This window comes from Mytilus galloprovincialis, chromosome 3, assembly GCF_965363235.1.
Source record: "Mytilus galloprovincialis chromosome 3, xbMytGall1.hap1.1, whole genome shotgun sequence".
NCBI lineage: Eukaryota > Metazoa > Mollusca > Bivalvia > Mytilida > Mytilidae > Mytilus > Mytilus galloprovincialis.
The window spans coordinates 87758162-87772334 of record NC_134840.1 but is presented as its reverse complement, the minus strand read 5'-3'; the positions used below and the strand labels follow the sequence as shown (position 1 = coordinate 87772334).

General features: G+C 31.5%; 1 protein-coding gene across 3 annotated transcripts in view; it reads left to right on the top strand.

Annotated features, from left to right (window-relative positions):
- The window catches only part of LOC143069295 (uncharacterized), a 55853-nt gene that overhangs the window by 27683 nt on the left and 13997 nt on the right, over positions 1 to 14173 (top strand). For all 3 annotated transcript variants that reach the window (XM_076243855.1, XM_076243854.1, XM_076243857.1), the window contains 2 exons: positions 354 to 512; positions 685 to 850. In XM_076243855.1, the coding sequence (XP_076099970.1) occupies positions 354 to 512; positions 685 to 850 (325 nt within the window). The remainder of the gene's footprint in view (positions 1 to 353; positions 513 to 684; positions 851 to 14173) is intronic.

Below are 14173 nucleotides of genomic sequence, written 5' to 3'. Positions count from 1 at the left end.
CACCTTACCTTAATATGAAATAATTCAAACTACTCTTCTAATCTTTCCATGAGTGATTTCCATCACTTTGATGAAAGACTTGATTTAACACACAATTTTATGTCATGAATTGTGTGATTCATTTTTTATAATTTCAAAAGTGCTGACTACATAAATTTAAAATCATATGAAACAAGTTTCATGTGATTATAATTTTCCAAAAATGCACATATTCTAATCTAATTCATCTTCACAGGTTTTTACCATATATACATAAATAAGGAAAATAATTTATAGTCAACAAAACAATGAATCCTTATAAAAAAAAACTGAATTATGGAATTGTAAAATTGATATTATTAATGTTATTCCAGATGTGGCAAGTACTATGCTGATGCCAATTGTAGATTTGTAACATGTAAAGAGTGTTGTTTCTCTGTTACTGCTTGTAACTTCCATCGCCTCAATAAAGATATTAAAGTTCGTCAGTATAGGTCAGATGGTCAACAACAACTCCAAGAGATTGATCTAAGGTACAGTGTTAACATGTTGATTATAATATCTTTATGCAGCTCTTCCTGAATTTGGAATAATTAATCTAAAATTTTAGTTGGTGATGTCAAAGTAAATTATAAATGTTCACAACAATTTCTGTTATACAGTATGTTATTTAGATGAAAGTGACAGTTTATATTTATTTTTCAGTCAATGTCAAATACAGCAGTGTCCAGAAAGACTTGGATTTGTTGGTGCTCAGCTTACTTTACTTAATCTTGCTCAGAATAAACTTACTAACTTACCTTCAGAAATTGGATGTTTGAGAGGTCTTACAGATTTGTTTATTGACCACAATAATATAACTATCATACCTGTAAGTCGCAGTAGTTTTTGTAAATTTAGAAAAAAAGGTTTTATGTAGTTTACTTAAGTATTAAACAAGTGAGACAAAGCTACCTTACTAGTGGTGATAAATGTAATGCTAAAAAAAACACATTTGTAAGAAAAATATATCAGTGTTTTGTTACAATACTTGCAAAGATGACTGACGAAATGGTTATACCACTGTGATATGTGTCCTGTCTTCACCCCTGTCAGTGACTTTAATACAACTGCAAAATATTCGGTCGAATATTGGTATCATGTAGTTTTCGAAGCAAAAGACATTTTGTTTCGCACAATAACTTACAGAAATCTATTAAATTAAAACACAAGATTTATGACCTCAAAAGGAAGGTTGGGATAGATTTTGGGGGTTATGGTTCCAACAGTTAAGGAATTAGGGACCCAAAAGGGGCCCAAATAAGCATTTTTCTAGTTTCTAAACAATGAATTGTGGAACGGTGTATGGATCTCTCTCTGAAATTATACCACAAGTTTCCATACATGTACCACAAAGGGATGTCAAAAATTGACTTTTGGGGGTTATGGCTCAAACCCTTTACGAATTAGGGGCAAAAAAAAAAGGAAAAACAGGGGTGTCCTGGTTAATGAACAATTACTTAAGTACATAAACTAATATAAAAGCAGTGTAAGGAAAGTAATTCAAGCACAACATTTTGAATTACCTCCCATACACTGCTTTAAAATTATGTAAAAAGAAATGTTGTATTGTCTTGAGCTGATTATCTGTGTTAATTTATTTTTAGCTCACCTGGCCCAAAGGGCCAAGTGAGCTTTTCCCATCACTTGGCGTCCGTCGTCCGTCGTCTGTCGTCCGTCGTCGTCTGGCGTCGTTAACTTTTACAAAAATCTTCTCCTCTGAAACTACTGGGCCAAATTACACCAAACTTGGCCATAACCATCATTGGGGTATCTAGTTTAAAAAATGTGTCCGGTGACCTGGCCAACCATCCAAGATGGCCACCATGGCTAAAAATAGAACATAGGGGTAAAATGCAGTTTTTGGCTTATAACTCAAAAATCAAAGCATTTAGAGCAAATCTGACAACGGTTAAATTGTTAAACAGGTCAAAATCTATCTGCCCTGAAATTTTCAGATAAATCGGATATCCTGTTGTTGGGTTGCTGCCCCTGAATTAGTAATTTTAAGGAAATTTTGCTGTTTTTGGTTATTATCTTGAATATTATTATAGATAGAGATAAACTGTAAACAGCAATAATGTTCAGCAAAGTAAGATTTACAAATAAGTCAACATGACCGAAATGGTCAGTTGACCCCTTTAGGAGTTATTGCCCTTTATAGTCAATTTTTAACCATTTTTCGTAAATCTTAGTTATCTTTTACAAAAATCTTCTCCTCTGAAACTACTTGGCCAAATCAATCCAAAGTTGGCCACAACCATCTTTGGGGTATGTAGTTTCAAAAATGTGTCCGGTGACCCGGCCATCCAATCAATATGGCTGCCATGGCTAAAAATAGAATCTGGGGTAAAATGCAGTTTTTGGCTTATAACTCAAAAACCAAAGCATTTATAGTAAATCTGACATGGGGTAAAATTGTTTATCAGGTCAAGATCTACCTGCCCTGAAATTTTCTGATGAATCTGACAACCCAGTTTTGGGATGCCGCCCCAGAATTAGTAATTTTAATGAAATTTTGCTGTTTTTGGTTATTATCTTGAATATTATTATAGATAGAGATAAACGGTACACAGCAATAATGTTCAGCAAAATAAGATTTACAAATAAGTCAAAATGACCACAATGGTCAGTTGACCCGTTTAGGAGTTATTGCCCTTTATAGTCAATTTTTAACCATTTTTTCGTATATCTTAGTAATTTTTTTACAAAAATCTTCTCCTCTGAAACTGCTTGGCCAAATCAATCCAAACTTGGCCACAACCATCTTTGGGGTATGTAGTTTCAAAAATGTATACGACCGCAAAAATTGAAATTTTTTGGTCGTATATTGATATCATGTTGGCGCTGTCGTCCGAATACTTTTAGTTTTGGCACTCTAACTTTAGTAAAAGTGAATAGAAATCTATGAATTTTTAACACAAGGTTTATGACCACAAAAGAAAGGTTGGGATCGATTTTGGGAGTTTTGGTCCCAACATTTTAGGAATTAGGGGCCAAAAAGGGCCCAAATAAGCATTTTCTTGGTTTTCGCACTATAACTTTAGTTCAAGTAAATAGAAATCTATGAAATTTTTACACAAGGTTTATGACCACAAAAGGAAGGTAGGGATTGATTTTGGGAGTTTTGGTTCCAACAGTTTAGGAATTAAGGGCCAAAAAAGGGCCCAAATAAGCATTATTCTTGGTTTTTGCACAATAACTTTAGTATAAGTAAATAGAAATCAATGAAATTTAAACACAAGGTTTATGACCACAAAAGGAAGGTTGGGATTGATTTTGGGAGTTGATGTCCCAACATTTTAGGAATTAGGGGCCAAAAAGGGGCCCAAATAAGCATTATTCTTGGTTTTCGCGCCATAACTTTAGTATAAGTAAATAGAAATCTATGAAATTTAAACACAAGGTTTATGACCATAAAAGGAAGGTTAGGTTTGATTTTAGGAGTTTTGATCCCAACAGTTTAGGAATAAGGGGCCCAAAGGGTCCAAAATTGAACTTTGTTTGATTACATCAAAAATTGAATAATTGGGGTTCTTTGAAATGCCAAATCTAACTGTGTATGTAGATTCTTAATTTTTTGTCCTGTTTTCAAATTGGTCTACATTAAAGTCCAAAGGGTCCAAAATTAAACTAAGTTTGATTTTAACAAAAATTAAATTCTTGGACTTCTTTGATATGCTGAATCTAAACATGTACTTAGATTTTTGATTATGGGCCCAGTTTTCAAGTTGGTTCAAATCAGGATCCAAAATTATTATATTAAGTATTGTGCAATAGCAAGAAATTTTCAATTGCACAGTATTGCGCAATAGCAAGAAATCTTCAATTGCACAGTATTGTTCAATAGCAAATATTTTCAATTGCACAGTATTGCGCAATAGCAAGAAATATCTAATTGCACAATATTGTGCAATAGCAAGAAATTTTCAATTGGAGTTATCTTTCTTTGTCCAGAATAGTAGTTGAATCAACTTAATCATTGTTTTATACAATATACAATGTATATTCACTTTTACTACCAACTGATAAATTAAAACAATCTTTACCATTCAGTGATAACAAGCACTTTATTTTACATTTTAATATTTTATGATGTATTTAAATGAGTAGTTATTGTTGCAAACTCCATTAGAAATTTGAATTGAGATCAGTCTTGGGAAAAGGGAAAGGGGGAAGTGAAATAAAAAAGGGGGGGCTTAAATTTTTCTCATTTCAGATTTCATAAATAAAAAGAAAATTTCTTCAAACATTTTTTTGAGAGGATTAATATTCAACAGCATAGTGAATTGCTCAAAGGCAAAAAAAATATTTTAAGTTCCTTAGACCACATTCATTCTGTGTCAGAGACCTAGACAGTGTCAACTATTTAATCACAATCCAAATTTAGAGCTGAATCCAGCTTGAATGTTGTGTCCATACTTGCCCCAACTGTTCAGGGTTCAACCTCTGCGGTCGTACAAAGCTGCGCCCTGCAGAGCATCTGGTTGGTTATTATCTTGAATACTATTATATAGATAGAGATAAACTGTAAAGAGCAATAATGTCCAGCAAAGTAAGATCTACAAGTAAGTCAGAGAACCCCTTAAGGAGTTATTGTCCTTTATAGTCAATATTGAACAACTTTTCGTCATTTTTGGGGAAAGACGGCTTCAAGCCATCAATCCCCTATGGGGTTGACCAGAGTGACATTCCCTCACATCATTCATTTTGTTTTTATAGTGTGGAAAACCCCCAACAAATCTTACTGAGATTGATGAGAAGGACACACAAATAAATAGATTGACTTTAAACACTTTTCTACACATTTCCCTTCTGTTTCTAGCGAAATTATCGTATTTTGAGCTCTCTTTTACACTACGTTTCTTTTACAAACCGGAAAAATCAGTATGACGAGATATTCTAAATATATCCAACCTACATCATATTTTATGATAACGTCATTGTTGGAATTCCACACTATGCAGAAGCAAGGATAGCCTTCACTGGTTATTTAAATTATTCTCAGAGTTCGTGCACTAATTATAAATTGTTATTTGTTAAATTTAAACATAATTATGTTTGCTTTAGATGATTAAAACATCAACATGCAATATTTTAGTTTGTAGGTCAACAACTTTCAAAGTAAACAAATTAAAGTTCGTGGAGATACATGAGATTGGGGAGAGAAACGATTTTTTGGTGGAAGAAGACTTCAAGTCTTCTGAAGGCCAATGGTGCCGACCTTAAAATCATTGAATTCTCCGTATGCCGCATTTGTTTCTGTGTATTACAATTTCATAACAACTTCCGATTCCTGACACCGATTTTTATACGACCGCAAAATTTGAAAAATTTTTCGTCGTATATTGCTATCACGTTGGCGTCGTCGTCTGCGTCGTCGTCGTCGTCGTCGTTGTCGTCGTCGTCCGAATACTTTTAGTTTTCGCACTCTAACTTTAGTAAAAGTGAATGGAAATCTATGAAATTTTAACACAAGGTTTATGACCACAAAAAAGAAGGTTGGTATTGATTTTGGGAGTTTTGGTCCCAACATTTTAGGAATTAGGGGCCAAAAAGGGCCCAAATAAACATTTTCTTGGTTTTCGCACTATAACTTTAGTTTAAGTTAATAGAAATCTATGAAATTTTGACACAAGGTTTATGACCACAAAAGAACGGTTGGGATTGATTTTGGGAGTTTTGGTTTCAACAGTTTAGGAATTAGGGGCCAAAAAAGGGCCCAAATAAGCATTATTCTTGGTTTTCGCACAATAACTTTAGTTTAAGTAAATAGAAATCAATGAAATTTAAACACAATGTTTATGACTACAAAAGGAAGGTTGGTATTGATTTTGGGAGTTTTGGTTTCAACAGTTTAGGAATTAGGGGCCAAAAAAGGGCCCAAATAAGCATTATTCTTGGTTTTCGCAACATAACGTTAGTATAAGTTAATAGAAATCTATGAAATTTAAACACAAGGTTTATGACCATAAAAGGAAGGTTGGTATTGATTTTGGGAGTTTTGGTCCAAACAGAATAAGGGGCCCAAAGGGTCCAAAATTAAACTTTGTTTGATTTCATCAAATGAATAATTGGGGTTCTTTGATATGCCGAATCTAACTGTCATGACTGTGTTTGTAGATTCTTAACTTTTGGTCCCGTTTTCAAATTGGTCTACATTAAGGTCCAAAGGGTCCACTAAACTTAGTTTGATTTTGACAAAAAATGAATCAGTTAGGTTCTTTGATATGCTGAATCTAAAAATGTACTTAGATTCTTGATTATTGGCCCAGTTTTCAAGTTGGTCCAAATCGGGGTCCAAAATTAAACTTTGTTTGATTTCATCAAAAATTGAATAAATGGGGTTCTTTGATATACCAAATCTAACTGTGTATGTAGATTCTTCATTTTTATACGACCGCAAAATTTGAAAAAATTTTCGTCGTATATTGCTATCACGTTGGCGTCTGCGTCGTCGTCGTCGTCCGAATACTTTTAGTTTTCGCACTCTAACTTTAGTAAAAGTGAATAGAAATCAATGAAATTTTAACACAAGGTTTATGACCACAAAAGGAAGGTTGGGATTGATTTTGGGAGTTTTGGTCCCAACATTTTAGGAATTAGGGGCCAAAAAGGGCCCAAATAAGCATTTTCTTGGTTTTCGCACTATAACTTTAGTTTAAGTGAATAGAAATCTATGAAATTTTGACACAAGGTTTATGACCACAAAAGGAAGGTTGGGATTGATTTTGGGAGTTTTGGTTCCAACAGTTTAGGAATTAAGGGCCAAAAAAGGGCCAAAATAAGCATTATTCTTGGTTTACGCACAATAACTTTAGTATAAGTAAATAGAAATTGATGAAATTTTAACACAAGGTTTATGACCACAAAAGGAAGGTTGGGATTGATTTTTGGAGTTGAGGTCACAACAGTTTATGAATAAGGGGCCAAAAAGGGGCCCAAATAAGCATTATTTTTGGTTTTTGCACCATAACTTTAGTATAAGTAAATAGAAATCTATGAAATTTAAACACAAGGTTTACGACCATAAAAGGAAGGTTGGGTTTGATTTTGGGAGTTTTGGTCCTAATAGTTTAGGAATAAGGGGCCCAAAGGGTCCAAAATTGAACTTTGTGTGATTTCATCAAAAATTGAATAATTGGGGTTCTTTGATATGCCGAATCTAACTATGTATGTAGATTCTTAATTTTTGGTCCCGTTTTCAAATTGGTCTACATTAAGGTCCATAGGGTCCAAAATTAAACTTAGTTTGATTTTAACAAAAATTGAATCCTTGGGGTTCTTTGATATGCTGAATTTTAAAATGTACTTAGATTTTTAATTATTGGCCTAGTTTTCAAGTTGGTCCAAATGGGGGTCCAAAATTAAACTTTGTTTGATTTCATCAAAAATTGAATAAATGGGTTCTTTGATATGCCAAATCTAACTGTGTATGTAGATTCTTAATTTTTGGTCCAGTTTTCAAATTGGTCTACATTAAGGTCCAAAGGGTCCAAAATTAAACTAAGTTTGATTTTAACAAAAATTAAATTCTTGGGCTTATTTGATATGCTTTATCTAAATATGTACTTTGATTTTTGATTATGGGCCCAGTTTTCAAGTTGGTCCAAATCAGGATTCCATATCAAGTATTGTGCAATAGCAAGAAATTTTCAATTGCACAGTATTGCACAATAGGAAGAAATATCTAATTGCACAATATTGTGCAATAGCAATTAATTTTCAATTGGAGTTATCTTTCTTTGTATAGAATAGTAGTTGATAAGATATATGGGAAATTTGCCAGACATGACTATGATGTCATTTTCTATTTTTATTTGCCAATAACTTTATGTAAATAACTTCATTGGAAATTTGCCAATATGAAATGTTGCTGATGAAGCTTTTTTTCCTTATCTTATCTAAAATGTTTTTAGATAATGTATGTTGGACATTTGCCAGACATGACTATGATGTCATTTTCTATTTTTATTTGCCAATAACTTTATGTAAATAACTTCATTGGAAATTTGCCAATATAAAATGTTGCTGATGAAGTTTTTTTTATTGTTTTATACAATAAACAATGTATATTCACTTTTACTACCAACCAATCTTTACCATTCAGTGATAACAAGCACTTTATTTTACATTTTAATATTTTATGATGTATTTAAAGGAGTAGTTATTGTTGCAAACTCCATTAGAAATTTGAATTGATATCAGTTTTGGAAAAAGGGAAACGGGGATGTGAAAAAAGGGGGGGGTTTGAATTTTTCTCATTTCAGATTTCATAAATAAAAAGAAAATTTCTTCAAACATTTTTTTGAGAGGATTAATATTCAACAGCATAGTGAATTGCTCAAAGGCAAAAAAAAAGTTCATTAGACCACATTCATTCTGTGTCAGAAACCTATGCTGTGTCAACTATTTAATTTTAGATTTAAAAAGTTTGAAGAAATCTTTAATTGATTTGTAAAATCTTGACATTTGTTTTGTGTAAAAAAAAACCATGTAATGTCAAAAATTTTATCACAATCCAAATTCAGAGCTGTATCACGCTTGAATGTTTTGTCCATACTTGCCCCAACTGTTCAGGGTTCGACCTCTGCGGTCGTATAAAGCTGCGCCCTGCGGAGCATTGGTTGGTCCTGTTTTCAAATTGGTCTACACTAAAGTCCAAAGGGTCCAAAATTAAACTTAGTCTGATTTTAACAAAAATTGAAATCTTGGGGTTCTTTGATATGCTGAATCCAAAATGTACTTAGATTTTTTATTATGGGCCCAGTTTTCAAGTTGGTCCAAATCAGGATCTAAAATTATTATATTAAGTATTGTGCAATAGCAAGTCTTTTCAATTGCACAGTATTGCGCAATGGCAAGAAATATCTAATTGCACAATATTGTGAAATAGCAAATTTTTTTTTAATTAGAGTTATCTTTCTTTGTCCAGAATAGTAAGCAAGAAATGTCTTAATTGCAAAATATTGTGCAATAGCAAGATTTTTTTTTAATTGGAGTTATCTTTCTTTGTCCAGAATCAACTTAAATCTTTGTTATACTGTGGATTCATTTATTTTCGTGGGTATCAATTTTCGTGGATAGAGAAAAAAAGACGTTTCGTGGTATACGTAAATTCGTGGATCGCTGATTACAAAAAAAAAAAAATTCAGATACGTAATTCGTGGATTTGTTTTTGATTTAGGAGATCATATAACCTCCTTAATTTGGTCAATAATGAAACAAACAAAAAAGAAGGAATTCATTGAAAAAGTTTTGAATTGTCAAAATCCTCGCTTGGTCATTCTATGTTAAAGTGTTCATTGATAACTGCTATTACAATAATGGACAGAGACAACTAATTATTTGTTTGTTTTACAATTTATAAATTCTTGTCGGAATTCTATAAGGCATTCAAAACTTTATGATTGAAAGCTCATTTCCCTAATCACGATATAATAAACAGTCATATAAGTATCTAGGTGTGAAAATAAATGTTCCTGTCATAAACAATATTACCTACGGGCAATATCCCCGTACTTAATCCTATTGATTTTAAATCACTAGTAACCAAACTATGACACGGTAATTAACAACTTGCAGTTATTTTCCATGAACAGTGTTAATCAATTTTAGAAAGTTAATTATCACTGATATTCGATATATTTATTATTGATTTAATTAAAATATTTGTATCTTCTTTCAATAAAAAAAACACGTGTTATGTTACAATGTTTATCGCTAGTCAACACTATACTAGAACTGCATAACATAACCGGAAATAAACATCCGACTCCATACACATTGCTCGGGATTATTCTTCGTTGAATTCTTAAATTCGTGGTTCGCTGTGACCCACGAAACCCACGAAAATTGGTATACCACGAATAAAAATGAATCCACAGTATACAATATACAATGTATATTCACTTTTTACTACCAACTGATAGATTAAAATAATCTTTACCATTCAGTGATAACAAGCAGTTTTTTTACATCTTTATATTTTATGATGTATTTAAATGAGTAGTTATTGTTGCAAACTCCATTAGAAATTTTAATTGAGATTAGTTTTGGAATAAGGGAAAGGGGGATGTGATTAAAAAAATTGGGTTCAATTTTTCTCATTTGAAATTTCATAAATAAAAAAGAAAATTTCTTCAAACATTTTTTTGAGAGGATTAATATTCAACAGCATAGTGAATTGCTCTAAGAGAAAACAAAAATTTTAAGTTCATTAGAACACATTCATTCTGTGTCAGAAACCTATGCTGTGTCAACTATTTAATCACAATCCAAATTTAGAGCTGAATCCAGCTTGAATGTTGTGTCCATACTTGCCCCAACCGTTCAGGGTTTAACCTCTGCGGTCGTATAAAGCTACGCCCTGCGGAGCATCTGGTTACACATGATGAAGCATCTGAATCATTTAATTTGTAATTAGGATTGAAAAACAATCACTATCGTAAATATGTACCCTTTTATTTATGTAAATTATTAGATTTCATCTCGTCTACATGAACGTTATTTGTTTACTTGTAACCGGATGTTTTTACTGTAGATATTTGAAGTACGCATGCGTTAATTTGTTATCGGGACAACTCGCCCTGTTTACATGTTCGCCCCTGAAGTTACGAATTTGCAGACAAGAAGATTTTGTTTTTAATAAATAGAAAGGATCTATTTCTTATTTAATTGATGTCTTTATTCATTGTTTTCCTTTGTCATGTGAATTAGATGCCCTTCAACTTCAAATGGTTTGAATCTATTTATAAAATTATTCAAGACTCAGTTGACAAGAGCAGTACGTTGCTGTTGGGAGAATTTTAATCAAACTCGAAATGCTCATAGGAAATATAATCTAAACTGAACGTACCTCCTTCTGAATAATTTATTGCAATATAAATCCCTTTTGACAAGGGAAATCTGACTTTTGTCAGAAATTTTTGTTTCACATGTGCAAAGGTAATCACTGTGGCAGCCATATTGGTTTGTTTACAAATATGTGAAGCCTCTAGAGCCATGACCTAAACATAAATAGTCTTCCGAAAACGTAAAATTTATGCAATACTATTTTGTCAATCATGATTATTTTCGTAAATTTAAATTTGATTATTTAAAGAAATAAAATTATAACAATTATGATTTTAGATTAGAGATTCTACACAGACATGCTTTGATCTATTTATAGCCAAATGAGTTTACCTGTGTGAAAATGTAAATAATGGTCTAAAGGGATATTAATTTGTTTACTAAACAAGTAAAGACAAACTATGGATGGAAGATAATAATTCACATAAATATTTCAGGACATTTGATTTATTAATTTGTTTACTAAACAAGTAAAGACAAACTATGGATGGAAGATAATAATTCACATAAATATTTCAGGACATTTGATTTATTTTAACTAACAAGTAAAGACAAACTATGGATGGAAGATAATAATTCACATAAAAATTTCAGGACATTTGATTTATTTTAATAAATGTAGGATTTAAAAACTACAAGTGAAAACAAATTTCTCCTTCTTTTTCTTCTTCTTCTTCTTCTTCTTCTTCTTCTTCTTCTTCTTCTTCTTCTTCTTCTTCTTCTTCTTCTTCTTCTTCTTCTTCTTCAAACTTTACACACTCCTTTGTTATATTATAAATCTAAATCTAAACATCTGTATGCTTTTTGGTCATGTTGGTGATGATTCAAAATTTTATTTTTCAGTTATTTAGTATTTTGTAAAAAAGGGGGAGGGTTTTATTACATGTCGCGTCGTATCTCAAAAACAATTTATGATTATTGCTCAAAACTTTACACACTTCTTTGTTATATTAATGTAAAGATCTGTATACTTTTTGGTTTTGATTCAAAATTTTATTTAATTGATATTTAGTTTTTTTTTAAGAAAAAAAAGAGGGGAGAGGGGGTTTCATATGTCCCTCCGTATCTCAAAAACAATAAATGGAACTAAGCAGCCTTTGTTAGTGGGGCTGCTTTTATGCTTATTCAAAATACCTTTTAGTCACCTTCTTCCACCTCAGAGCTATCAGCTCTTTGATTTCATTTTTTCTGTAAAATTCTGTTTTGTGAATCTTCCTCCAAATCAGGATCACCTCAATTGATGAGTAATTATCCACTGAAATAAAACTTGAAAACGTGACATTTAGTATATGATTAGTAGTCTTCCATTAAAACTAAATTGTGTGTACCAACAAATAAATCATTGTAATGGTAGAAAAAGTTTTTTAAAAAAAGTTGCATTTTATAGTTTAAACCTACTTATTCATAAAATTTACAAATTTTTCAAAATGTAGGATCTGGAAACAAGCTTCACACATTTTGCATCAATCATATTATTTTTTATTTGTACCTGTATCCCTGTGATGAGAGTTGTAACTGAGAACTTTATCAATGGAAATTTAAGATTAAATGGATTTTTCAGTCCTAACTTTCTTAAGAAAAAAAATAAAAATCTTAGAGTACTGTCACAAAAAATGGAAAATGGCCTTGCCTGCAGTTCAGTGGTACACAATTAAGATTTCTGAAAACATTGTAGTTGTTGTTTAATGACAGAAATCAGTTGAATTTTACATAACAAACTATCGACTTTAATGGAATGTTTAGATTTAGAAGATGCAGATCTCTTGGTCCAAATTGAATCCTAAACTAAGGAAACAAAATTAGATTAAACAACAACAATTGACTTCAATTTTGTCAACCTTTCTACATGTTCTAGCTGTTCTTTTTTTTTCATTCTTTATATGAAGACTATCAAAGGTTTCCAGACAATAACTTGTGTTAAAGGAGGCTCGCGGGTATAAGATTTTCAGAAAAAAATTAACATTTATTTTTCATTGCAAATTTTATTAATTACCTTTTAAAGTTGTTGTTACTTTATCATATGGTACAAAAATCATTCCAAAAAATCAATTCATGTTGGCCCCAGGTGATTTTTAAAATGTACATATCATTGAAAAAGCTCCAAATTATCTCCCTTTGGTGCAAAAATGCCATTTTTTGCCATAAAATTGAAATATCTTTTTTAACTCATCTGTGACCTATATTTTTTATTGTTGTTTTTGAATAAGCTGTACATAAACTAAATAATATTGAAATTTAAGCGATTTCTGTAATTAAGTTCTTTTTTTTATTTCGATATTAATACCGCTATTTCTCCTATTAGTTCAACAGAAAAAAAGGACATTAACAAAAATGTTTGTTTTTTTCGAAGTCAGATTGTGAGCATAAATGTACGGTGACCCCATTTTTCTATTAAGTATAAGATAAAGTTCATTTATAGAAAAACATAGCAAAATCCTATATTTAATAAAAAAAAAATGATTTAGACCCGCGAGCCCCCTTAAGAGAATGGATCTCTCTGAAATTGTACTACATGTTCCATACTACAAAGGAAAGGCTGGGATTGAGTGTGTGGGTAATTGCCTCAAGGGTGGATTAAAAAAAAATTGGGTGGTTTTAATTTTTTCAAGGGGTTCAAAAAAAAAATTGAAATTTTGAAGAAAAAAAATTTGAAATTTTGAAGAAAAAAAATTTGAAATTTTGAAAAAAAAAAATCAAATTTCAAATTGTATTGCACAATAGATTTGTTAGATCTTGACATTTATTTTGTGTCAGAAACCTATACTATGTCAAACATTTGATCACAATCCAAATTCAGACAGCATCAAGCTTGAATATTTTGTCCAAATTTGCCCAATCAGGCTGGGCTCAGCGAAGAAATTTATTGAGTTTTGGTCTTTTTTTCTAATTTTATATGCAATAGGTCAACTATATTTGATGTATGGAAATATTTAATGATCTATATGTCAGTCATGCAGGTTTTATTTGACCTTGACCTCCTTTTCATGGTTCATTGCTCAGTGTTAAGTTTTTGTGTTTTGGTCTGTTTTTCTTAATCTATAAGCAATAGTTCAACTATATTTGTTGTATGGAAGAATTGTTAGCTGTACATGGCTGCCTGGCATTGTTCATCTGACCTTGACCTCATTTCTATATGGTTCATTGGTCAATGTTTAGTTTTCTTGGTTAATGTTAAGTTTATGTGACAGTTGTAATAAAGCTTTACATTTAGGACTATCAACATAATATCAATGATAAGTAAAGAAGGCGAGATATTTCAGTGTGTACACTCTTGTTTATCATTGTCTGTTTAAAAGAACAA